The 23,437-nt window shown below is 42.9% G+C and overlaps 1 protein-coding gene across 3 annotated transcripts in view; it reads right to left on the bottom strand.

Moving 5' to 3' along the window:
- Window positions 1-23,437, bottom strand: part of CFAP99 (cilia and flagella associated protein 99) — a 104,136-nt gene that overhangs the window by 61,812 nt on the left and 18,887 nt on the right. For 2 of the 3 annotated variants that reach the window (XM_014607709.3, XM_019478898.2), the window contains exons 3-4: window positions 13,286-13,430; window positions 5,043-5,137 (exon numbers count right to left, since the gene is read on the bottom strand). In XM_014607709.3, the coding sequence (XP_014463195.2) occupies window positions 5,043-5,137; window positions 13,286-13,430 (240 nt within the window). The remainder of the gene's footprint in view (window positions 1-5,042; window positions 5,138-13,285; window positions 13,431-23,437) is intronic. The other variant, XM_059721514.1, reaches the window with a different exon arrangement.

Here is a 23,437-nt window from a genome sequence, read left to right as displayed (position 1 = left end):
TGTGGGGATGGGTGGAGAGGTGCTACTGAGTGCCAGAGGGGTGGGGGCAGGGGAGGGATTTAAGTCCCCAGAAAAGGACTGCTGCTCCTTTCATAGTATCATAGGGTCATAGAGAAGTAGGGGTGGACGGTTCCTCCAGAGGTCTAATCCAACCCCTGCCTATCCAAACCAGCCTATATAAACCATCATCTAAACTCTACATAAGACTACCCTCAACAGTGACTTAACACAGACCTAACACCCTAATGTGTCACAGGTAAAGCAGGGGAACTGTGACAGCTAATATCCTGCTTCTGTATAGTGTTGTCAATATGCTGAAGAGATAGAGGGCCATGCCCCCCACTACAGAGGAAGACCAAACCCCTGCACAGTCCATACCCATCTGACCATGGGGTAAAATTCCTTCCAGACCCCAAATATGGGAAGCGGTCTGACCCTGAGCAGAGGAGCAAGACCCTGTAGCCAGGAACCTCTGGTTATGTTCCTAGCAAGAGAATTGGCACACCTGGTTGAAATCCCCAGCCTTAGCTGTAGCCAACACCCAATGCCTCTGGGGAGACTTAAGAACACCCTGACACATACAACAGAAAAGGGGGGGGGGGTGGGCAGGAAACAATCAAAATCTAGAAGCATGAGAAATACCCATGGTAAAAAATAGGCATAGCTCTCTCTAGATCATCCCCAACCAGAGGCTGTCGAAACTCTTCTTGAACACCTCTAGTGATGGAGAGTCCACAACTTCCCTAGGCAGTCTATTCCACTGCTTCACTATTCTCACAATCATGCTGATAGACACGAATAAAAACACAAAACCAGTGCTTTACTGGAAGAAGAAGCATGTTAGTTCAACCTGACTCCCTAGCATCTGTATATACTGGGTGCTTCAACAGGGCTCTATGGTGCTTTTGTCTAATATCTGCTTCCATCAGCTATTAGACAGAAGGGCCAAAAAGCCCTGCTGAAGTGTGCCATCTATACAGATGTTGGGTGAGTTGGGTCAAACTAATGTGATGACTCTTCTGGGCATGAGCTGTTCTTGGTGTGAGGGTGCACTGAGCTGCAAGTAAAGCACTGTTTTGTTTTGCTTTGTGACATCTGTAAGCAGCCATAGTGAAGAAGTTTTTCCAGATATGCACTCTAAATTTACTTTGCTTCAGCTTCAAGCCACTGGTCTGCATCCTCCTCTGTGATGCAGAAGATGCAATATTTTCCTCCTCCCATTCCTCAATCCTTTATCTTCTCTGCACACAACCCAGACCACCCTAACAAGAAGCAATCAACTGTGCACTGTAATGCCACATGCTACTGTCTCTGAGTTATTGCTGTTTCAGCAATATCTGACCAGGGCACAGACCTTGCGAAGTGCTTGCAGTTACTGAAGCAATAATAAATACTAAGCAAAGATCAAACCTGATCCAAAGCCACCTAATAAAGATTTTTTTAAATTCAGTCCATATAAATTGACTTTTAATAACTATTGTTCTTGAGCTGCCAGCAGCTTCCTGTTCATGGTTTTCTGACTGCTGTCTTAACAGGTGGTTATTGTCTCTGGAGGCTTCCTGCTGCTATTCCAATTACAAATTGGTCATTAACACTTTGTGTTCTATTAGGTAACAAATTATGGTAATTATGTAGTTAACAAACAATCTGTATCTGCAAATATACAGTTCTGATATGTATACTTTGGTAATTGCTACTGTGAGATACATTTCAGTCACCATTGTTCAGTCCTCACAGACAGCCAAGAAAGGTCAACTAGTGGTGCACTACAGAAGCTCCGTGTGCAACATGCCAGAGAAAGATTTGAAAGCTTCTCTTTGCAACACATTCTAGGGGTTGCCAGCCACCATCTCTGAGTTAAACCCTATGTGAGCCAAAGTCCACAATTTTGGCTTTGATCATTAATGTCAGAGCTGCCCAGAAAGGAAGTGTGGGAAGAATGTAGCCTCCTGAAACTACAGCACATTTTTTCATTCTTTTACAATGGGAACTTTTATGTCCTGTAGATCAGTTACCAAATTTGAGTCATGAGAAACATTCTTTTGTATTTCCCTTGTCCTTTTTGGCTGCTTGCTAGTAGGTAGGATCCTCGTTACCAGTAATTTTTTGTATTTTTATGTTATAGTACCTATCATCTGGTATTCTGAGTGGCCATTGTTCCTTACCGTAAAAATCTCCTAAAAAGTGACAGACCTGTTGTTTATTCTGCTTAGAAGACAGAGTAGAAGGGACTTTTCTGGTGAGTCTCAGTCTTCATTTCTAGGATTGCCTATCTTCATCCCAGTTTCTATTATAGCCAATTTTGGTCTCCTGATTGGAACGTCCTAAGTCATAGCTTTCCTCCCTTCCCTAGACTCCTCTTTCAACCTCATTCTCTTTCCTGGCTCCTTGACCCACTTTCCTACCCTTAGTTTGTCATTTAATTTCACTGTCTCTAAAATCTACGCTGCCTTTTAGTTCTACCTCCAGTCAGGAATCTGTTCAGCTCCAGGATTGCTCATCATACGGTCCGATGGCCATATGATCCAAGGCCTGAAGGGAAAGCCATATGAGGAGAGGCTGAGGGACTTGGGACTCCTCAGTCTGGAGAAGAGAAGGCTCAGGGGGGACTTGGTGGCAGCTTACAATTATATAAGAGGGGTACATCAGGACCTCGGAGAACACCTGCTCAGAGCTTTACAAGGGATAACAAGGTCTAACAGCCATAAACTCCAGGAAGAACAATTTAGACTGAATATAAGAAAAAAGTTCTTTACGGTGTTTGTGTACAGAGTCTGGAACAAAAGAGGTGGTGCAAGCACCTACTCTGGACTCCTTAAAAAAAAAACAGGTGGAGATTTCTTGCTGGGGTCACTTGATCCCAGCTGACTTCCTGCCAATGGCTGGGGGGGGGGGGGGGGTGGCTGCACCCAATGATCTCACGAGGTCCCTTCCAGCCTCTAATGTCTATGAAATTGTTAATTGTTCAGTGGCCGTGATGCAATCTGGTCATAAGAATGGATGGAGCATGTCAAGGACAAACAGAATCTTTGGAGAATGTACCTGCTGAACTCTAGTGAGTCTCTACCAAGTATGTCCTAACTGAGATTCTTCATAAAACTTAAAATGTTGTCAAATGATTTTTTTCCCCTTGAGGAGCAATCCAATGCCTCTCCCTGACATCAGGATGAACTCCTGGTCAAATATTAAGACTTTGCTCTAAGCCAAAGAGAAACTCTAAGATGGAGTTTCTCTTGAAGCAGCTGTAATTTTTTTTAATGGGTGGGAAAAAATACTATGTAATCAGATCTCTCAATCAGCTGATACATTTCTGCTGAAACATTCCAAAAATATCCAACCTGAAATAGACATCTGGGCTCAAAAATTCAGCCCAATCAGCTGAAGTTGAGCAAGATCACTGAATTTTCCCTTAAGACAGGGCCTTAAGGGAAGCCCTGTCTTTTGTAAAGTGTTTACACATATGGAGCCCTATCTTGCATGATTAAGTCACACAAATGGACCCATGGTCTGCAGAAAAATATCTTTATCTGCATCAGACAAAGATAAAATCTACTTTGGTAATACACACAAATTATTGTTTTGCATCTCAGCTAAAAAAAAAAAAAAAAGGATAGTTCTGATACGTTGTCTACATGTCAGCATCCTGAAAGAGTGTCTTAGAATTCTGTCTGTCAACCTCCTGCTGTTGCTACAGCTGCAAATCTGCCTTCTGCTGTTTTAGTCCCTGTTGCTGGGGGACAAACTGCTGCTTCTAAATCCACTGCTGCAGGTGCATTCACAGAATCTAGCATCAGTGTGGAAACAAAGAGTCTCATTTCATGCAAAAGGTGAAAACCAAGAATCTAACGTGACAAGGGCCTGAAAAAGACACACAGGTAGGAAGAACTGCATGCCAAAAGAAACAGAAGAGCAGGTGCAGAAGGTCACCCAATGCTACACATTCCTTTATGGAACAAATGTATTATGTTCAAGGTCAGAAAAACTGTGCGTGGAGTAAAAGAGTATTGAGGACACTGGCACTCAAACCATCTAAGGTAAAGAAGGTAGAGTCATGGAGAGGTAATTAATAGAAAGAAGGTGCTTTGCGAAACAAAATATCTTTGCTATTTAAGTGAGCTCAACTAGTGTCCAAACCACTTGTTTCTTCCAGGAAACTGTTACAAACAGGGATCAGGGAGAGTCTTTTCTGCAATGAGCTGTTGTTTTCCTATCAGATTATGATAATCCTCTTAGCCACTTCTCTTGTATTTTTCTAATAATTAGTGAAATATACTATTATTGTCCATGAACTGAATTAGTGGAACTGCTTCAAAGCAGGCACATCAAAACAAAGCAGTCTAAGTGCCTTTAAAAACAACCTTACCCTCCCACCCTCCTCCATGTAGCAACTACACTCATGGGAAAGGCATCAGGGTTCAAATGAGCATGCCAGACAATAAACATAAATGCTGTGCAGGGACGTCTTGGTTATCTGATATTTCAGTTAGCTGAAGTTTGCCTGTTCCCTGAATTCACCTCTGTACAGGAACTGAAAGGCCACCTAGCCAAGACTTCAGCGTTATGGATGGCCCCAGAGACCTCTGGGTGATCAGAGCTTACCTGTGATACATCCCATGTCCTATTACCTTTATTGCTTTACAATGAAAAAGAAACCAGGAGCAGATTCCTGAGGCAGCCTGTAAGCCACACAAGACCTAGGACAGTGCAAATTACACAAAGCCATCCACTTATTTTTCTCAGAGGGTGTAAACACAGTTGCACGTGATCTTTGGCTGCATATGGGATAACCTGAGCATGCCTGCAGAAATGCAGCAGTTTTTCGAGAGCAAAATATTGATTTCCCATAACTTAAACAAAAGACAACATTTTAGTTTCTCCATTTAAATTAACTTGGAAGCAGAAAAATTCAGAGAAGAAAAAGCAATACTAACACTTTTATAATCAAAGCAAAATGCAACCAACACAAAAATAATCAATTACTATGGAAACATGGTGTCAGGTTACCTTTTAAAGTTGTGCTAACACCATCTTACTTTTATTACCTTATGCATTTTTGCAGCATCCAAAGATTTGACAATTCTGCTGAACTGCTGAAGACCAAGCTCCTCCAGTTGAAAAGTGGCCAGATAACAAATAACTATAAAAAAAACACATATATTTAAAATACAATTGGTGACATGTAGCAGAATGTATTTATATATATTACCCTTTGGGATCCTGGTTTTCTCTGATTATTTTTAATCACAAATTCTCTGATAAAAACCCAAATATCCGTGATTAAAATGAAAGGCCCCTCAATCCTCACCAGGCTTTGTTCATGCCCCTCACTGCCTCCAACTCCCTCCTGGTGCCTCTCATTCCCCCCCAACCCACAGCCTCCTGAAGCTCAGCCCTGCCAGAGGGAGTCCCCAGCTGCCAGGGCTGCGGAGCCAGGAACCTGGGTCCACAGCCCTCTGGCCCCAGCAGAAGGCAGCAGCTGCTGCAGTGGAGCAGAGCACAGCTCCCCTTCCTGCTGTAGGCTCAAGTGGGGGTGGGGAGGGGCTGGCTCCCTGCCATGGCGCACACTCCCAGGGAGGCAAGGGGACCCCAGATCTGTGGGTGCCCCCCAGATCTGTGTGTGGGGCGAGGGTGGGGTGGGTTGCCTGCTGTGGGCTCAGGCTCCTGCCCTGCTGCCCTTCCCCAAGGCCTCTGCAGCCCAGTGGGTGCAACCCAGCACTGCAGGGAACAGTGGGGCCACACAGGAAAGCTGCTTGCCACTGTGAGCTCTGCGCTGCTGTGGCAATACATCACCTTTGCACATGGCAGCAGTGAGAGGCACAACCCCATTCTTGTGTCACTGCCCCAACTGCTGCTGCGAGGGCAGGGGCCGTGTTGTCAGGGCAGTATGGACTTTGCAGCGGCAAGGAGATCCCTGTGGAGCCCTGCTCTGCTCTGCAGCGCCAGGTCACACCCTCCAGGCTGTGGAGGCCCCAGGGGGGCAGCAGGGCAGGAGCCCAAGCCCACAGTGGGCAGCCCGCACCCACTCCCAGTTTTGTTGTTATCACTATGGAGTCTCAGATTTGATAAATATTTCCTATTTAGAGTAAGATCCACAGCTGCTGTGAATCGGCACTGCTCCATAACATTTACAGCGTTTGAGGATCTCAAATTTCAAAATCCAGATCAGTCCCAGTTACCTAAAGGCCATGGGTTCCTTCGCAACACTTTCAGCTAAGTGGTTGCCTACTTGCAAAATCCATTTTTGCAAACTCAGAAGGTCTGTAGGACTGAAGCTGTGCTTCTGTGTATATTCTATGCCTTGTAATAACAGAACTTGGAGGATGGCAAGGTGCTGGGAGCAAAGGAGTCAGGAGATTGAAAATTTTCTGACAGAACATATTTTCATTGGAAATTGCCATGTCCTCTAAACCCAGACTCCCTCTGGGAACAGACTGATTTTGACAAAATTTCATTTAGAAAATAAATTATTTAAGCACTTTGACAAAGTCCAGACATCCTGTTTTGATACTTTCAGAACAAAATATTTGACTTTTGTTTCTAAAGGATCTTCTGTTACAAAAATCATTGTGTGTGACAATTTTAAATGAAAAAGTTAGTAGTGAAAGGAAATGTTTTGATTGACCTGAACACCATCCCTCTATTTACGATTTTTCAGGAAATCCTGAATTTCTTTGCTTTTATTCTGCTTTGGATCAATACCAGTTTTTGGAACTGTTAAATTCCCCATAAAATGGAAGCTGGTAGAAATGTCTGTGTTTTTTCTGTGGTCCTTTAAAACCAAGGTGTTCCTAGAACTTGTGGACAACTAAGAATTATATTCATCTTCTGTTAATCATAGCTCAGTTTGATCAGACCGTCTAGACTGCAGTATTTGAGCCACCACAGCATGGTAACTAACAGAAAATCCTGACCAATATGCTGTAGCCTTCTCAATGTGTGGTTGTGAAGTCTTCAATCCCGTGTATCTGCATGGCAACACATTTAAGCGGTCTTAGCAGAATATACATGCATCTCATACAAGCTTTATAAAATACAAATCTGCTCACACATAGCAACAGCCAGTATAAGCAGCTTTGATAATGTAAGTGTCAATGAAGCTTGGCAAGGGGAGTCAAAAGCAGCTTAGAAAATCTAAGCAAATGACCTTTATGCTCTCAACTTGTTGATAAAGAAAAATCCTCAAGGGCCACCCCCCTTCCTGTGATTAATGGAGGCATTTGAGAGGACGAGTCCTACCAATCCAATTATAAAAACACTCAGCTGAAAGGAATAATTTATGTGCTCTAGACACAGAAAAACACAGGCCTTTTGTTTATGATGGAGACATGCAGGCAATGAGGTATTCTTTAAAGCAAGCCTGGATGAACAATTAATTTGAATCATGGAAGTTTAAGTTTACATTTAGTGTAGCAATCTAGTTGATTTCCTTTGCTGCACTCAGCAGCATGTTAGAAGTTAGTGTTACCCTTGTCTATAGTCAGAACTTATCATTGCATTAAAGCACACACAGATGCACCCATTGTCTTTAAATGCCACAGTAGACTATTTTACTGTGCATTAAAAGTATCATGTAAGAAGCCATGATGTTATGCTAATGCACAGTAAAATAGTCTACTGTGCATCCTGTCACTAAAAAAAGTGTGCAAATGAACTATTGCACATTGGTGTAGCCTAATGCACATTGATTTAGTACCTCACATTGGAGGTACTAAACTTAACGTGCATTAGAAAAGGCACACTAATGCATATGTAGATGCACCCAATTAAAAGGTGTTTAAACCAGATCAATGTGCATATTCAAAGTTAGGTTAAATCAGTGGAATTTCCAGAAGTGTCTAAGCAATTTAAAGACACATGTTCTATTTACAGTGAAGGAGATGCGTGCTCCCAAGTCACTCAAGCATTTTGGGAATTCCATCTAATATGGCCATGTTTTAATAAAGCTTTAGGGCAATAAACCTGGTGCAAAATGGGTATAGTTGTCAACCGAGCAAGGAAATAAATAATTAAAAAAATAAGTTATAACTCAGCGCTTGATTTAGAAAACGATGCCTTCTCCTTCCCCCACTACAGTATTCTACGTGCTACTCATATAGAAATGGTGTAATAAATGGTTACGACTAACACATAATAAATAAACCAACTGAAATCTTGAAATCCAAACCAAAGCAACAGTACTACAACATGCACTGCTGGATAATACATTCCAACAAGTTGTGGCCATTTTTCCTCCTGCCTCTAGTACTTCGCTTTCATTGTCTTTAAAGGAAATGCCAGATTAGAACTCTAAATTTTGTTCTAGCTGTTATACTGACTCCCTCTGGCTAGGGACAGAAGTTACACAATAACCAGTTCAAGTGATCTGAAACTGGTTTAAACCAGTTCTGTGTAACAGAACAGAAGTTCAGTATACATTATTTACTTTCAAAATAGTCAAAACAGGTTTAAGATAAACCTGGTTGGATGTAGTATCAGACTTAACTGATTTAGGTCAAACCGCTTTATGGAACTTCTGTCCCAGATCTCTGTGAACTTTGACAAGTCATGTAGCCTTTTGTTGTTTCAGTTTAAAGAGAAATAAAGTGGCAAAAAAGAGAAAAAGAAAAAAAAACCCCAAATTCTTTTCTGTGGTACAACTCAATTAACTTCCCTTGAGTTATATCAGAGGAGAACATAGGCCAATGGCTATCTGAAAGGGCTGTTGTGAAGATTAGTAAGTATTCATAAAGTATTTCAGGCTATAAGATACTGCATATATGCAAAATATATATCATCACTTAATTATCAGCAATGCTATTACTGACTTTTCCACTCTGAATGTTTCTAAGTCTTTCTGTGTAATGCTACCAGTGATATACTGCACAATATCAGAAGTAAATAAAGGCTCATTAAAGGCTGAACTGCAAGCTCTCTGCGTGCAGAATTCCCCCTGATCTCAATGTACAAAGTAGGATTACTTTTGACTAACCATTGTTCTCTGGGAGTTCCTTATGGGATTAGTGCCTCTAGCAATGGGGTGTGGAACTACATAACAAAACTGCTGGAGAGTGCAGGAAAGCTCTCATGCTAGAATTGTCATCACTTTGTCTATATAAGGGTAGAGAGAGGTAGTTAGCTGTGTTGGTCTTTACAAAACTAGCTGGTTCAGAAAGGTCTGAGCCTGCTGTCAGATAGCAGCAGTATAAGGGTGTGTATTTCCAATGGCCTCAGTTTTTTCTCCCTGGCCTGTAGAGTCCTATAGCATAAAGATATTAGGCATACAGAGTTAATGCTCAAAAGGCAACTCTCAAAAAACTAACAGTTACTGTAAGCAACTTTCCTTTCTTCCTTGAGAGCCTTTGGATATTTCCACTCTGTGGCAGATTAACAGGAAATATTCCTGTTAGACTGAGGACAGATGGATGAGAAATTCCTCATTTTACTAAGTGGAGTGCCATACCAAGTCCAATGAATCCAATACTAGGTACGTCGTGAAAAATGAACAGAATTCCACTTTACTGCTTTAAAAGTCCCAGGGTCAACTGTGGTGGTGACAGGGTGTGTCTTTAAAACAAGAGGTACTGGCTTTCTGGCTCAGGAGTAACAATACCAACTCTCTCTAAATCCAATAGGAAAGTTTGCTTAACTAAAGACTTGAACTTCCATCTTTCTTTACAGGTAACAAATCCTGATTTTGTGAAAGGATTAATCCTTCTGGGTACCATATTTACCCAAATCCAAGAAGATGCAGATTATACACATGGAATATTATAAAGGGGAAAGCAGCGGTAGGGGGGCAAGGAGTGGGGAAAGCAGGGCTGGGGGAGAAAGTGGTGGCAAGGCAAGTGGGGATGGGGATGCAGGCAGCCTGACTCTTGCTCCTTCCTCCACCCCCACCATTTGACCCCTTTGATGCCTGCTCCCTGGCTACTTGCCCCTTCTGCTTCCCCCTTCCTCCTTGCTGTCTGTCCCCTGTGTGGTAGCTGTGGCTCCAGTTTCTGGCCTAGGGCACAGAGCACACAGTGGCTCCAGTTCTGGTTCTAGCCAGGCAGCAGTGGTAGCTCCAGGCCACCCCAGCTCTGGCCAAGCAGCAGTGTTGGCTGCAACTATGGCCCTGGCCCCAGCCCAGAACAGTTGGTGGCTCTAGGTTTAGCTCCAGCCCCAGACCAGGCCGAGAGTTGGAGCTACAGCAGCCACCTGTCCTGACCCAACACTCAGACCCAAGACAAAGCTTTTTTTTGCATGCAGTATGCGTGCTTTCCCCCCTCCCCCTTCATGTTGAATGGGTGAGGGTGGAAGAGGAACCTAGTCTTGGATTTGAGTAAATAGGGTAATAACACAGGGATCTTTATACACCTAAAAGGTATAAGATGAAGTTCCCTGGATGGGCATGGAGTCCAAAGACAAAAACAAGGAACTGGAGAAGAGAATAGAGCTAGGTACGGAGGGGAAAATGTACTGGGCTGGGTGAAAAATTGAGACCACCTTAGGCATGCATAAAGCTATGGTAAAGTTTCCAAAGGCTGTTATATATTCTGGTGTAGGGTAGAGAAGCCATAATGACACTGAATTTGCTAACCCTCTTAATAGAGAAAATAATTATTGAAGTGCCTTTGTGAGAAATAGATAGTTTCATAGTAGCTAGGGTCAGGAGGGACCTGAACAGATCATCTAGCCTGACCCCGTGCCACAGGCAGGAATGAATGCTGGGTTCACAAGACCCCAGACAGGTGATCATCCAACCTCCTCTTGAATTTGCCCAAGGTAGGGGCAAGGACCACCTCCTTGGGAAGTTGGTTCCAGATTTTGGCTACCCTAACTGTAAAATATTGCCTTCTGATCTCTAACCTAAACCTATTCTCCATCAGCTTATGACCATTGTTCCTCGTCACCCCAGGTGGTGCTGGGGAGAAAAGGGCTCTGCCTATTTGCTGTTGATCTCCCCTGATGAGCTTGTAGGAAGCCACCAGGTCCCCCCTCAGCCTCCTCTTGCTGAGGCTGAACAGGTTCAGGTCCTTCAGTCTCTCCTCGTAGGGCCTGTCCTGCTGCCCTCTCACCAAGTGGATGGCCCTCCTCTGAACCCTCTCCAGGCTGGCCACATCCCTTTTGAAGTGTGGCGCCCAGTACTGGAAGCAGTACTCCAACTGTGGCCTGACTAAAGGCACATAGAGGGGGAGTATCACTTCTCTGGACCGGCTGGAGATGCACCTTTGGATGCATGACAAGGTATGGCTGGCCTTGCTGGCTGCAGTCTGGCATTGGCAGTTCATGTTCATCTTGGAGTCAATAATAACTCCAAGATCCCTTTCCGCCTCTGTGTTTTCAAGGGAACTCCCCAGCCTGTATGTATGCTGCGGATTCCTTCTCCCAAGGTGCAGCACCCTGCATTTCTCTACTTTGAATCCCATCCTATTCTCATCTGCTCACTTTTGTAGTCTGTCTAAATCTATTTGCAGCCTCTCTCTCCCTTCAAGTGTGTCCACCTCGCTCCACCTCACCCCACATCTTAGTGTCATCAGCAAACTTGGACAGCGTGCTTTCCAACCCCTCGTCCAAGTCGCTGATGAAGATGTTAAACAGTGCGGGCCCAAGGACCGAGCCCTGGGGTACCCCACTGCTCACATCTCACCAGCTTGAGTACAACCTGTCCACCACTACTCTCTGGGTGCGCCCCATCAGCCAATGTTTTACCCATCCAACTGCGCAGGCATCAATGCCGCAGTCGCTTAATTTATTGATGAGGATGGGGTGAGAGACAGTGTCAAAGGCCTTCTTAAAGTCCAGAAAGACTACGTCCACAGCGACACCATCATCCAAGGATTTAGTTACTTGATCATAAAAGGCAATCGGGTTGGTCTGGAAGGATGTTCTAAGGAAGCTTAAGATAGGGCTTGGAGAGCACTGTTAGCATGAGATTCAAGTCCAAGGATGAAGAAGGTGGGAAAGCAACTAAAATTGAGAATGAGAGAATACAGGCTTGTCTCTACCAAACCTGTGATAGGCAGAAATAGTTGCTAAATAAACCTTCACAGAAGCCATCACTAAGCTTTGTTTTAGGGTTTCTCAAAGCACAACAGGGACTCACACTTGTGATGGGGTTTATCTGTTATTGTTCATCCAACACGTAAATCAACAAGTTCTAAACAGTAGCACTTCAGTATAGAAGTGTTACTATAATAGTTCTGCTTGCAAGCTCATTGACCCATAATAGCTGGTCCATAGTTACTTGGAGAAGATCTTTGGGCCCATACTGCTGATGTCACATTAACGCTATCTTTATCTTGTCCAATCTTCCTTCTGATTCTGAAGAAGTTAGGCATAGAGAAGATAACTGCTATAACCCTGCACAAATGCATTCAACAAAGATTTTTTACTCCATGAGCTGGAGTCCAGTATGGACAATAATGGGTCTAATTATTGCATTCAAGTAGGCCACTTAGTGGATAACCACTGAGGAAGAATGAGGAGTTTAAATACATCTGCCTGCTTAGTGTTCCCTATTGGTTACCTCTACGTACCTCCAAGCTCTCTGAATTGCTCTTTCATAGCACCTGATTTTGAATAGAGGGAGCTGTGGTACATAATCCTGATTTGCTTTTCATTGGTGCCCAAGTGACACTATTGACAGTGTGCAGGTCCTAGACACCTAACCCTGCCTACTTGGATCATTATTCTGAGGCCAGATGCCTTATTTTTAAGAACTGCAGTGGCTAGTAGGAGGCACCTAGGTGATTAATCTAAATCTGGCTAACTAACAATAAGACAAGCTAACCTGCTCACTGCCATGAGAAACAATTCAATTCACCTCTTTGCAATGGTGCCAGCAATGGAACTCAGGTGCACTATTTTATATCTGTTGATGTCATCCTAGAGTAAGTAATCCTGCATCACTGGCAGATGTAACTTGGTTATATAGTTTTGCAGATTGATGCTAGAGGGACTAGATTCCATACATGGGAATAAATAGAAGACCTTGAAGAAAAACATTCACTTTTAAGGTGATTCATTCACAACCTGGGGATTATTTTTTCTAGTTACTGATGTTACTTTGTATACTGTCAATTTTGTACTGTCAATCTAACCTTTGGCCAAATTCTGCAGCCCTTATTCATGCAAAACCTTTCCTTAATACCAATGGTGTTTAGCCTGTAGGTTGAAAACTCACTGGGCAGGAACCAGAACTTTGTACAGCATTAGGGCACAACATGGAATCGAATAGCAACACTTGAATCATCTGAATAACATGTATTTGACTTTTCTAAAGTTTTATGTTAAAGTGAATTATTTAACTTAAAAGAATACATACCCACATACAGATTGCGCTCAGAAGACAGGCAATGCTTCCCATCTTGAACAAAAAAAGCATTGGCTACTATGTCCAGTAAAGGTTTATATTCTATGCATCCTGCTAGAGTCTCCAACACAAATTTTCCATCTGTCACATTAAGGGCCTATACAGATACAAAATCAGTAGTGATGAATGAATTCCAGGAACAAAATATCATTTGTTTACAGCAAGCAATGGCAATCATTCTGTGCTGAACTAAAATATGGGTATTGAACTACAGGGACTGAGCTGGAAGAGATGTACCTTTCAAGCTCTTAAATGCATGCAGCCTCAAGAAATGAATGGCCTTTGTTAGGCAGAATTAAAACACCAAATCTTTAACTTTCAGCTAATCTGCTGACATATGCATTTAGTTAAATGGCCTCAACTGATGTGTGAAAGTCAACAGTTAATGCAGAGGAAATGTAGAGCCCTTGAGTGCTAATGAATAACTAAGCCAACCTCCAATTAAATTTTGGAGTCTGGGAAACCTCCAATTAAATTTTGCTTTTGCAGTCGGCTAATCACTTTACCCAATAACATTAAGCAATCTGACCATATGTAGATGGAGTGTAGTTTGGGGACATGAAATCTACCTCAGGACCAGAACAGAAGTTATGGAAAGGACTCACCCCTGGCTGTTACTTCAGCCTGTATATGGGGAAAGAGTGGTCATCTTTGTGTGAGTCCTGGTATCCTTATGTATTGCAGGTTCTGTTTCGTACCTGATTGACCTCCATTCATTAATTGCCTTCCACTGGAACTGCTTGGAGAACTCTTTGTCAATGTATGTGAGGCTCAAAATTCCACAGCATGGATGCCACCTGGTTTTCCATTCATAACCCCAGTGCAAGATTTCAGTAGCGTTAAGGATTTGGGTTGGTAAATCGTATGGGTAACTCTCCCTCAGAGTAAACACCTTTCTGTATGAGTTTTACTGCAGATAAAAACCACTTTCAGAATACTGCAATAAAGTCTGAGACCTGGTACAATTTGCTCTTAAACAAACTGCAGGAGGATAGCTGCATTAGGGTAAACTGCCAGCAAAAATAATGTTGCCTTGACTCAAGGAAGTTAGCCAAGAAACCAGCAAGAAAGCTAAATGGATCTTTTGAAAAGATATAGTACAGAATTTGATATATGGTATCTCTCTCTCAGTGCTAATGCTTCTTGTGGAGAAAACTGGTCATTTTCAAGTGTCAATATGACTTTATTGGTAGCAAATAATAGGTGCAAGTCTTAAATTAGAACTTTGGCTGAGGCCCAGCCTTGGCACTACAGAGTGCTAGGGGTTAATGGAGCTATTGTGAGGGACAGCACTTCACTGAATGATATAATCAAGGTTACTCTGGCCTTTTTTCATAGCTGGGTTTGTTGAAGTTAAAGATTTTATTGTACCTATCAAAAAAGCAGTAGATAATCCTGGACTTCTGGCTGATCTGCCCTTTCTCAGTTAACAAACTCTTTGAGCTATTTTATAAAATGGTCAATCTTTCAGTACTGCACTTTTAGGCAGTACTGGGTTACAAGCTCGTAGACTTGCCATATTGTATCAAATCAGAGGTCCACCTCATCCAGCATCTTTGTTCTGATAGCAGAGTATCCCTCCTTTTTCTCTAAAGTTACTTGTATCCTGTTCAGGAGTGACATTATTAGGATTTGGAAGAGGCCATGTCACACTCTCCTCAACCATACACACACACTATGGGGACCTGGGTTCTTCATACCTTATGCATCAACATTAGGAAATAAAAATATTTTGCAGACCAAATTATAATCTTAATCATAGCCCTTCAGCCTCATTACCCTCACTGACATTGCACCAGTATGCCTGATTAGTTCTGTAGTAAGATCTCAGCAAACAGCTATGCTAGTGGTGCACAAATAAAAATAGGATTCAGCTTAGTTCCCTTGAGCTTGGTGGATTTCAGAAAGCAGCCGTGGGAAGAATGACAGCAACAGGAAGAGATCTACTAATGGTAAGAGGGAGGTATCCAAATTGTGATCCAGTGGCCATTTAAAGGCCTTCCATGTACTAAGCGAGCATTGGGGGATGTTGGTGCACTGTCCTCTGCCCAGCAGCTTTTCTGATGGAAGAGCTGAAGGTGTAAACACTTGCTTACAGTTCCTGTGCTTTTTTTGTTACCGACTTAACAGAGACAGGGAGAGAAACAGATATAATGCACTTATTTCTACCATAGCAATGGCAGAAAAGGAAAAAATCCTGACATGACCTGAGGCTAAATAGTGTGTTGACAAAAAGTATAATGTAGGGACAGTTGCGTCCTCAAACTTTATTTTCTACTTATGACTATGTGGGCTACATGCCCCAAAATGTCCTTTCTCCTTGGCATAAAATACTGTTGACTACACTTGTTTTTAATTACCTAAAGTACTAGGTGTCCTGTAACTGCATATAAACACTGAAAATAGTTTTAACAGTCTGCAGCCATGTCACCTCAGGATATGATCTCATTATAAACCTGAGGAAGATCAGTACTTGGAAAAGAAATCTCAGAGGAAAGGGAGATAACTAGCAAATGGGTGAGGGAAATGCCATGAACCAAGAAGTAAGTCACTGCCCCACAACAGTGCTATAGCACAAAGCACCTTCTTTGAGCACAATCTGAAACCAAAACACCAAATATTTATGATTGTTAGAGATCTCTGGCTACAGTTAGCAAAAGTGCAGCAGAGAAATTTCAACTGGGGAGTTTATGGCTTAACAGAAATCACCAAAGTGTTTTTCGGTAAGATAAAATACTCTACTTGACTATCTGTTCTACTATCTATTGTGTATTCCTTCTGTGTGTGTTTGATGTAAAATGCAAATTACTCAGAAGGTCACATTCTAGAAGTGGGAGAAATGGCCACAGTATAAAATGTGTACAATATGATAAGGAATTACACTGTTGTAGTGTCTCTTATCTAAGGTTCGTAGAGCTTGCTACAAACTTTACAAGCACTTTACAAACCCTAGCAAGTAAATCTAATGAGATTCCTGTCAGGTGCTGTTATTTTACAGATGCAAGAGCTGAGGTATGAAGAGAATAAAAGATTTGCCCAGGCTGACACAATGAGTCAATGATGGAGATGGGAACAGAATTTATAATGCTAATTCCTTGTCCTTTGTCCCATTAGACCCTGCTAATTACTGCTAATTCCTTGTCCCACTAGACCAGTGGTTCTCAAACTTTTTAAACTCAAGGCACTCTCAGAAAATGCTAGCTCTTAATTTTCACTCATTTTTTGACTCTAGATAAATAATGGAGCAATTATTTTATTGCAAAGAACTCAAAAAGATGCCAGCAAAACAGAATGCTTTCAACACTATGAATTCCTATTCAAAATCTTTTGGTTTATCTTATGACTTGTATCTGCACATCTAACAGTGCTGAAGCTGCATGATGGCACCCATAAAAGGATCACAAGGCACCCCAGGGTGGTATACAATCCTGGTTGAGAATCATTGCACTAGGCCCTCTTCCCATTTCTTGAATCACGTTGACTATGGCATATCTTCTCTAATTAACTGGTGGTTGGTTATGTTTGTAAAATGCTTTGAGGTTCCTTCGGGATGAGAGGTCCTGTATAATAATTAACAGCTGTAAATAATATGTAACATTTGCCTTCTCTTGAAAAAAATATCAAGATTTATTTACCACAAGGCACAATAAATCTTGATGTTCGCTGACAACACATGTATTTTCTTGGCTAGATATTAATTCCGTGCTTGAGAAACCACCTCTCACTGATGACAGTTTTGCCAATTATTACTGTGTCTCTAACCTTCCATTTCTGGGGAAGGTTACTGAGAAGATCCTGATAACAGAACTCTAGCTGTACTGGGGGACCTTCCATTTTTCTCCATTCCCTTTCATTCTGGCTTGACTATGGCTGCCCTGTTCTCATTGGGAAAATATCTCCTCTGGAAATAGACAAAGGTCAGTGGCTGAGTACTCCACTGCACAGTAGAAAAGGAAGTTTCTTTGCTACTCAGCCCAGGTGTAAGTTAAAACTGCAGGGGATGTCTTCTGTGGTCTGTTACATCTCCTTCCCTTTTTTGCACTTTATTCCCCTCTATGACTTCCCTCTTTCTACTTCCACCCACCCCTTCAATTAAGGTATAGCACAAAAAGCACAGAGGATGGAAAGAAGGCTGGCCATGTCTACCATCTTTATACTGGTGAACATTCTCCAAGGGAATCACAAGGTGCTACCAAATCTCCTTGCCCTATACTTTGCTCTAGTTTAGCCAGGGCAAAGCAATTTAGCAGACTAGAAAATCCAGCGCTAAACATCTGTGCTGCCTCCTTTAGATCCAGAAATTATCTTTGATACCATAGCCCAGGGCTATCCAACTTCTAAGCAGCTGAGGGCTGTATGCCATGTGGACTGCAGCAGTGGAGGCCACAACCCCTTTAGCCCCCTCCCCTGCTGCAATGTGCAGCCCCTTCCCTACATACACACTGCTGCACTGTGCACGTGGCACTCTTCCTTCCCTGCACTGTGTGTATGGGCAACCTCTTCGCACCCCACTGATAGCCATTGCATTGTGTGGGCAGCATCCCCACCTGAGCCCTCTTGCTGCACTGTGCCATGGGCTCCACTGGCACTGGGAGCAGTGTTGCCTTTTCCTCCAGGGTGGGACCTGGAAGTGAAATATGGGACCAAGGTGAGCGGGAATCAAGAGACCCCAGCTGCAGCCAGAGCAACAGTGGGAGCAGTGGTCAGATAGGAGTCTAGGGGTTGCCCATTAACTCCCGATGGGCTGCATATGGGAAACAGGCCACCAGTTAGACAGCCCTGCTGTAACCTGTTGGCATTGCTGACACATTTGCAAATCCTGGAGAGGAGGGAGGAGAGGACCCCAGTGAAGTATCTTAGAAGTTATGAAATAGTTCATGTTCCCTAAAGGCTGACCAGCATAAGGTTCTATTTTCTCACTCCTGTTCAAGACATACTGGGGCCATTTTCCTGTCACTTCTCTGCTCATGTTTCCTGGCAGTTTTGCTGGGCAGCGTCCACTGGCTCCTTAGACACATTCAAGGAGCAGTGAGTGGGTGCTGGCTGGTGTGCTCTGCTTAGTGTCCCCGCTTAAAGCCTTCATTATTAACCTATGCATGTCACTCCCATCCCTGTTTTTTATACTTATTATGCTTCCAGTGGCCTCCCTAACTGAGGGAGGCTCATAGTTCTCTTGGCAGGCCTAGGTCCATGGTACTTTTGCATAACAAATAGCCCTGTTCAAGACTTATGTGATCCTATTACTTATGCTGATTTCAATCTACAGGGCAAGGTCATTGGATTCCCCTTGTACATGGCCGAGAATGGAGCTTAATTGACTGCCAACTGGCTGAGGGTCAGTTTGGATAAGAAGCAGGCTGGAAGTTGTATGACAAAGGGAAATAAATGATACCTACTTTCTCAAGTGCAGTCTTTGTTTAAAGTAAGGTTTGCAGCTCCTGGTTCCTATTGATCCCAATGACCCTGACTAGTGGAGATGCTAACTACTCCTTTTGGAAGCAGACCAGCTGAAGATACCCATGCCTTTTCATTTTCATATTGAATAGCCTCAAGGCACTCTACATGACAGTAGACCTGAACACATCTTGGAAATCTTCAGCAAGTGGGAAGACGGTTTCCTATTTACTTATGCATACTGATCTTATGGAGCCTACAGTAACTCCTTTGATTATACTGGCGTCCAAACTGTGCAGAGGTACAATCCAAATTATTGGTTTTGATTTATAAAGCCCATTATGGTTTGGGTGCTGGGGACTTCAGAGAGCACCCCTCTCTATTTCAGCTGGGTAGCTGAGATTAACTCATACGCTGAAGGTTCCTATCCACAGGTCTGTACAGCAAAGGCTAAGAGAAAATAGTTTCAGTGGAGAAGGGCACTGTAGCTGACCATACCCCTTTGTTCTGATATAGCAGAGATCTCTTGACAGGCTGATTTATTCACTATTTGTAGTCATTCTGTTTGTACCTCTGCTCCTACAGTGGTGGAATGACTGGTGAGGTTTTTCTGTTTTGTTGCTCAAAGTGCAGCTCCGAATTGATGATTATTGTTGACTGACTATGGCTACTGGATTCTCAAGACTGATTATTGGTTGTATTAAAATTTTGTGTTGTTTAGGAGCTTACAAATGCCTGTGTCTTGCACTGTCTACATTGGATATAAATAAAATATTGCTATATACTTGTTACATACATGTATGTCATTATAGTTTGAAAGTCTCTATATTATGCTCTTCAATTTTTAAGTGCAGTATTTGCTAATGCCCAGGTATTCAATACCTTGTGACTGACTGGTTTGTAAACACCCTGTTACTGACTGGCCGGGAATTAGATGATCTCTGGTAAGAAGATGAAGTAAACTGCTTCTTATACAAAATTTATATTTAATAGCATTGTTTATTTCTTTTGAGGATTCCTTGCATCTCTTTGTCTCCCTCCCTAATGTGTACTTTCTGTCCTACAGTTTGACTATGAGTTCCTGATTTAATGCTCTGGCTAGGACCCAGCAATGGGACACAGTAAGCTGAGGGCACAGAGGATCTATCATAAAGCTTTCAATGTGGAAGAACAAGAGAAGTGGCAGGAAGTAAGGTGCAAACAACGTGAAGAAGCTTTCCTAACAGGTCGCAGGGAGATGGAGAGAGTAGAAATATGTCCTGTTTGAGAGCCAAAAGAGAGAGAAAAGGATGACTAAAAAAATGAGGATGTGAAAGAGAGGGCTTCTGTGTGGGTGGGCAAAATGGAAGAGGAAGGAAAAGGTCATCATCTCTCTCTTAGGAAGGAATCTTGGGGCTGCAGGTTTATTCTAAGGTTAAAATAATCTTCAAGAGGGGAGATGATATTTGATATACAGATAAAGTTGCTTTTGCCTTCTGAGAGTTAAATAACAGTTTGCAATGCACTCAGCTACATCTAGACTGAGCACACTCATTTTGCATATATGATCTGATTAATTTATAGTGCTTCAGGCTTCAGTGGTACTCCTCTCTAAGGGCCTAATCAAAAGCCCCTGAAATCAAAGGGAAGATTCTTATTGACTTCAGGCACTAAGACAATTTCTGGCCCCAATGAAGTCTGGGATTTTTTTTGCCAGGGATTTCAATGGAAAGAAGATTGAGGCCGTAGGGTATAAATAGTTAGAAACTTACTGCTATCAGTCATAAGCAAATACTTTATGCAGCAATATTGACTGTCTTGAAAAGCTCTGAATTAGGTTAGGGTTACTTTTCCTACTGTATTTAATATTGCATCAGTGTTGGTGATAATATACTTGGCATTTTATGAACTTCAGTTAAGATGTAGTCTTTAACTCGGGTCACTCTTAATCTACATGCACATCAGTCACAGACAATATAAATCAGACAGGTATAATTAAACTTGAATTTTTTGTCATACCTGTGACAGGAATCGTGCAGTAAGTGATTTTCATATTTAAAAATAACCCTGATTTTTTTGTCGTTTGGAGATTTTGCTCGTGGGTGGGTGTGACACATACAGATGAACCAGTTTGAAAGAGGACTCTTGCCAAGTTAAACCATGGACTAATAGACAGGCTCAGCTCAACATCAGGACTGGAGACAACATAGATCAGTGAACTGCCAGTGGGAGCTTTCATTTGATTGCATTGAGCCATCCCGGTTGCACCACAGAAGCAGAAGTCTTTGTTTGCACATAGCATCTGGCTGTATGAACTCTGAGGCTCCTAAGCCACGTTTCTAAGAGCAAAGGTTAGGAAATCCTAAAACACTTGTCTGCTGAGATTAGGAACCAAAAGTACTCCAATGAAAAACAAGTTAAATGTTATTTCTAAATGTTAAATTGCAAAATCTAATAAACATTCAGTAATTTAACTGAATTTATTCTTAAGGAAAGATCAAGTTTGGTAGCTCACAGGGACCAATGCATGAAAATCCTTTTCATAACATGACACACCCATTGTGGTGATGTTTACGTATTCAGCTAAGGTGATCTATTGTGGTTAATGATACTGGTTAATCCTGGACTAATTTCGATCAATGATTTCTAATTGTATTGTCTTGCTTGTTTATTACCTGCTATCTAAATACCCAGAAATTCTTAACCATATTTCAGCTAGAATTGCAGAGGTATAAGTAACTATTTGTCTACCCCAGGCAGCAGTGACACATGGAGAAGCAGCAGTGGGTGGGCTGGCAGTGATAGTAGCCAGGCCAGCAATAGTGACAGATGCTATTTCTTCCACCTCACCCCACTTCTGTGCCTAGGAGTGCCCCACATGCTTCCCCTTAATTATGCTACTGTAAAATCATCATTACACAAGAAGTAAATGCCCAGTTTCTACTAGTCTAGCTAATGCTAACAGTTCTGGATTGGGAATTTGGAGAGTTTTGTTGTGTTCCTTTCTGCTACCTTTTCACTGAATAACCTTGGGCAAGTTATATTGCTTCCCTATGCCTCAGCTTTCCCATCTGTAAAATGAGGACAATCATACTTGCATTCTTTCCAAAGCTCTTTAAGATTTATGAGTATAAAGCACTATGTGTGGTATTATTAAATCAGCTGCTTCTTTATTTCCTAAGGGAATTTTAGTGTTTAAGTACCACTTTAAAGACTGCTCTCTCATGGTTTTCTTTGACTATTTTAAGGTTCTGTGTTTCTGGCATATTTCCCTGAGAAGATAGCATTTGACTAGGGGGTGAAAAAATGCATTTGCTTGTTTCATAGTTAGTAGGGTTGGAAGGGACCTGAGCAGATCATCAAGTCTGACCCCCTGCCATGGGCAGGAATGAATGCTGGGATCAAATGACCCAGGCTAGGTGATTATCTAGCCTTCTTTTGAAGACTCCCAAGGTAGGAGTGAGCACCACTTCCCTTGGAAGTTAGTTCCAGATCCTAGCCACCCTCACTGGGAAGTAGTGCTTCCTGATGTCTAGCCTGAACCTACTTTCAGTCAACTTGTGGCTGTTATTCCTAGTTACTCTGGGTAGTGCTCGGGGGAACAGGGCCTCTCCCATTCTCCGCTGGTCCCCCTGGTAAGTTTATAGATGGCCACCAGGTCCCTTCTCAGCCTTCTCTTGTGGAAGCTGAACAGATTCAGGTCCCGTAGCCTCTCCTCATAGGGCCTGCCCTGCTGCCCCCTGATCATGTGAGTAGCCCTCCTCTGGACTCTCTTGATGCTGGCCTCATCCCTCCTGAAGTGCGGCGCCCAGAACTGGATGCAGTACTCCAACTGCGGCCTGACCAGTGTCGCATAGAGTGGGAGGATCACCTCCTTGGACCTGCTCATGATGCATCTGCAGATGCACGACAAGGTGTGGTTAGCCTTCCTGACCGCGTCCTCACATTGGCGGCCCATGTTCATCTTGGAGTCAATAATGACTCCAAGATCCTTTTCTGCCTCTGTACTGATGAGAAGGGAGTTCCCCACCTGTAGGTATGCTGCTGGTTCTTTCTCCTTAGGTGCAGTACCTTGCACTTGTCAGTATTGAATCCCATCCTATTCTCATCCACCCACCCCTGTAACCTGTCCAGATCAAGTTGTAGCCTGTCCCTCCCTTCTAGCATGTCCACCTCTCCCCACATCTTAGTGTTGTCCATTAATTTGAACAAGGTACTTTTCACCCCTCATCCAAGTCGCTGATAAAGATGTTGAACAGTGTGGGCCCAAGGATCGAGCCCTGGGGGACTCCACTGCCCACATCCCTCCAGGTCGAAAATGACCCGTCCACCACCACTCTCTGGGTGCAGCCCTCTAGCCAATTTATGACCCATCTGACTGTGTAGGCATCAATGCCACAGTTGCCTAGTTTTTTAATGAGAATGGGGTGAGACAGTGTCAAAGGCCTTCCTCAAGTCCAGAAAGACTACATCCACCGCGACACCTGCATCCTACGATTTTGTGACCTGATCGTAAAAGGCAACCAGGTTGGTCTGACGGGACCTGCCCCTAATGAACCCATATTGGTTGCTCTTGAGCATAATCTCCTCTGCTGGTCCCTCGCAGATATGCTCCTGGATAATTTTCTCAAAGAGCTTCCTCAGGACCGAGGTAAGACTAATGGGCCTATAGTTACCTGGGTCCTCCTTCCTCCCTTTTTGAAAATGAGGACCACATTGGCCTTTTTCCAG

This window comes from Alligator mississippiensis, chromosome 2 (genome assembly GCF_030867095.1).
Source record: "Alligator mississippiensis isolate rAllMis1 chromosome 2, rAllMis1, whole genome shotgun sequence".
Classification (NCBI taxonomy): Eukaryota; Metazoa; Chordata; order Crocodylia; family Alligatoridae; genus Alligator; species Alligator mississippiensis.
Note: the sequence above shows the minus strand (reverse complement) of the source record. Positions and strands in the feature narration are given on the sequence as shown.